We start from the raw sequence: 3,341 nt of genomic DNA, 5'->3' as shown, positions 1-3,341 counted from the left end.
AGATATAGATGAACACAAATACAACCAAACCGGAGGAAAGAGATACACGGATACAAACCAAGACCGCCAAACCAAGAGTACAACTTGCTAGTCTCATGAGGCAGCATTTTTAAAGGAAAAGCGATGGGCACTTGGATCTGACAAACGTGTCTTCCGCGTGCTCCGTGATGATCCACACGAGGGTCGTGAGCTCGCCGCCACAGCTGAGCTGCTCGGCATGGGCCTCCCTGCTAGCCCGGATGGACGCGTACATGAGCAGATGCACCCACTCTTCTAGGATGAAATTTAACATGCGAGAATCATCCATATACTGAAGTTCCTGCAGACGTGGAATCCAGCACGCAAGTTTACGCATACTTTTTTCCACGTCAGTATCCCTCCAATCAGGTATTTGGCGTAGCAGGACCCGAGCGAAATGAGTTCCTTCCAACAGAGTATCAAGGCCCTCGAGACGATCCTTCCTTAATTCTTTCCTGATAGCAGAAGTTGGGTCCTTGAGATGATGCACATTTTTCAGCATCCACTTAGCAAGCTCATTAGCCTTCTCTTGTTTTGTTGTATAACTACTGGGATTATCCTTCTCTTTAACTTTCCCTATCTCCTTCAGAGTAGTGCGGGCATTCTCGTACAGGCTGCGGAGCTTGAGGCCCGGCAGCATGCTGGGGCGTTTGGAGAGGAGGAACACCATGTAATCTGATATCGCCTTGATTGCCTTCCCATCATCTTGGAGCGCTGCGGTGTGGTTACTTGAGAGGAAAACATCCGTGGCGATGTGCCATATGAGGACGGCGTCTTGAAGCTCAGGAGGGAAATCCGTGGACTTGGGGGGAGCAGCTTGATTGTTGGGGTTGTTGAGCTTGAGCGTGGACTGGTCATGAATGGAACCGACGTGGACATTTCTCCAGAGACAAGCTTGCTCATAGGTTTCAGGCGGGGCTTGATCATACCTCCAGCAATCATCAGTTTGTTGCTCATAGGGACCGGATGAGGTCATTGCGGCTTCCTCGCAAGGGCAATGGTGCGCCCATGCAGGAGGTACATTGTCCATACCACTGCAGATCCACTCCCTGGGGCAGGGCAGCAACGGAGGGCTTGTTCGGTTAATTCCTCCCACAGGGGGAACCTTCTCTGGTTCTTCCTTATCTTTGCAGCCGGTGCCAGTCGGTTTCTGGGGAGGAGGGAATAAATCTGCACATAGAACCTTGAACACCAGCTTCTTGACAAGGTATGGAATCTCAGAGTCTCTGGAGTGGTCTTCCGATTCAATCTCCAGTCTGGATACGCTGTATAGGCTGTGCCTGTTTCCTGCGGTGCACTGGTCCAACAAGTTGCGCTGCCCGAAGGTGCCCGCCCACCTTCTATAGCTTTTGTTGGGATCCTTGGGACATGCGCATGTCCACAACCACAAGGAGAACCGGGAGAGAAACTGAGACACACCCCAGTAACGGAGCTTCTTCCATCCTCCCCGGCAACATAATTCATGCTTCAACCAATTGTGTGGCAGGCGTTTGAAGTATGAATATGTCCATGCTGATGCTAGTGCTCCGAACAGCCATCTCAAGTCGAGGAAGAGGGTCGTCCACAGCAATATGTAACTGACATCTTTATCTATTGGCTCCATGCCCTTTTTGCAGTGGAGAAAAAACAGCAGCAGCGCAGTGGCGGTGAGGGGCGGTGAGGCCACACGGATGCAATAGCCATGGCAGGTGTGGACTACGGATGCCTTGGTGTAGAGGATATCATACATAAGGGAGAGTTCCATCTCCACTACCTTGCACATACTCTCCCATCTATCAGTGAACATGCTTCTGATGGCGTCATGATCCATTTTTTTATCATCCCTATCACCCATTTTTGCCTTATAATCACAGAAGGCTCCCTTGCAGATCTCGAACAGGTCATGAGCAATCAGCAGGGCTTCCTCATCTTCCAGGTTCAGCTTCCGTTGATCTCTATAATCATCAAGTTTGATCGTCTGCTTGTTGGATAACCCGCTCTTCCGGATGTGGCCCAAGTCGCTTCGCCATAGTGCCAGCATACCCTCCAGATGCTTCAAAAGGCCCAGGGCTAACATGATGCCAGCCGCCCAGCGCAAAAACCAGTCAGCAGAACATTCAGTAAGTATATACCTACACACAATGAAGCAGGATCCCAAAGATAAGGGGATCTCTATCACGATTAGGCGCTCCCAGAGCTTAATGTCCTCTGTTGCGTAGGCGCTGATGTTGTCCGACCGAGCATGGTGCATCAGGAGGAATGGCACCCAGAATGCGACGGTTATCTTGTCGTGCGGCTCGGTTTCAAGGTACAGGTGGCCGATGACATATGCCGGGCCCCAGTCAGTCAGCTGGTACGCCACCCACACTAACACTCTCTTCCAAGATCTCTTCCAGTTCCAACCTTTGTCTTCACGCCGGCGGCTGTCGGAGAAGATGGCGAGGATGAGATACATGCCTAAGCTGACAAGCGGCACTATCCGGAACACAAGGAAATTCAATCGCGTCACCAGAGCTTCCACCCATGCTATAGCCATTTCGCTACCTCCTGCATACACTGCAATCAAGATAAGTTTTTTACACTGGCATCACGTATGCAAGCATGCATCATCTGGTATGGGTTGCATCTGCATGCTAGAGAGAGGTTAATAAGGAGCAAAAAGCAGGATAAAATGCGACATACCGGCATGCAGCAGTGTTAGACTATGTATAGCTTCTGTACTTATGTACGTATTGTAACACATCCATTATATATAATGAGATAAGCCACCCCTAGAGGGTTGTGCTGGTTCCCCCAAAACTTATTGTCTTACATGGTATCACGCTAGGTTACGATCGCTTCCGCTTCCAAACCCTAATACCCGCACCGCCGCCGCAGCCGCCGCCGCCTTCACCGCCGCCATGTCGAGCGCCGCCACCACCGGTTCCACTGCTGCGGGGTTCCTCCCGGCCTCTCTTGCGGCTCTACCCAACCTCCCGCTCGATGCCGTCGCCGTTCCGGCTCCGATCGGGACCAGGAGCATCGGCTCCGTCTACTCCACGCCGCCGGCGCCCTCGCTTGGGCGCGACCTCGTGGTCCACACCGCGGCGCCGCCGTCCGCTGCGGACTCCGCGGGCGTCGTCCCGCCGCTCCTGCCGCAAGCGGATCACACCGCCCCGCTGGCGGGGTTGGCGGCGTCCGCCCCGGCCGCGGGCCTTGCGGCGTCCGACCCGGCCGCGAGCTTTGCGGCGTCCGCCCTGGCTGCGGTCCCGCCTCCTCCCGCATCGGCTTCGGTGCCTCCGGCTGCCTCCATGGTGTTTGCACCCCAGGCAGCCCCCTCGATGGGATCGTCTTCGCCGCCGCCG

At 54.0% G+C, this 3,341-nt stretch overlaps 1 protein-coding gene across 1 annotated transcript; it reads right to left on the bottom strand.

Moving 5' to 3' along the window:
- Positions 1-109: 109 nt before the first annotated feature.
- Positions 110-2,533, bottom strand: LOC119344604. Its single transcript, XM_037614991.1, has one exon. The coding sequence runs from the start codon at positions 2,531-2,533 to the stop codon at positions 110-112; it is 2,424 nt and encodes an 807-aa protein (XP_037470888.1).
- Between the last annotated feature and the right edge of the window lie 808 nt (positions 2,534-3,341).

This window comes from Triticum dicoccoides, unplaced genomic scaffold, assembly GCF_002162155.2.
Source record: "Triticum dicoccoides isolate Atlit2015 ecotype Zavitan unplaced genomic scaffold, WEW_v2.0 scaffold175528, whole genome shotgun sequence".
Taxonomy (NCBI): Eukaryota; Viridiplantae; Streptophyta; class Magnoliopsida; order Poales; family Poaceae; genus Triticum; species Triticum dicoccoides.
This window is presented reverse-complemented; position numbering and strand designations above follow the sequence as displayed.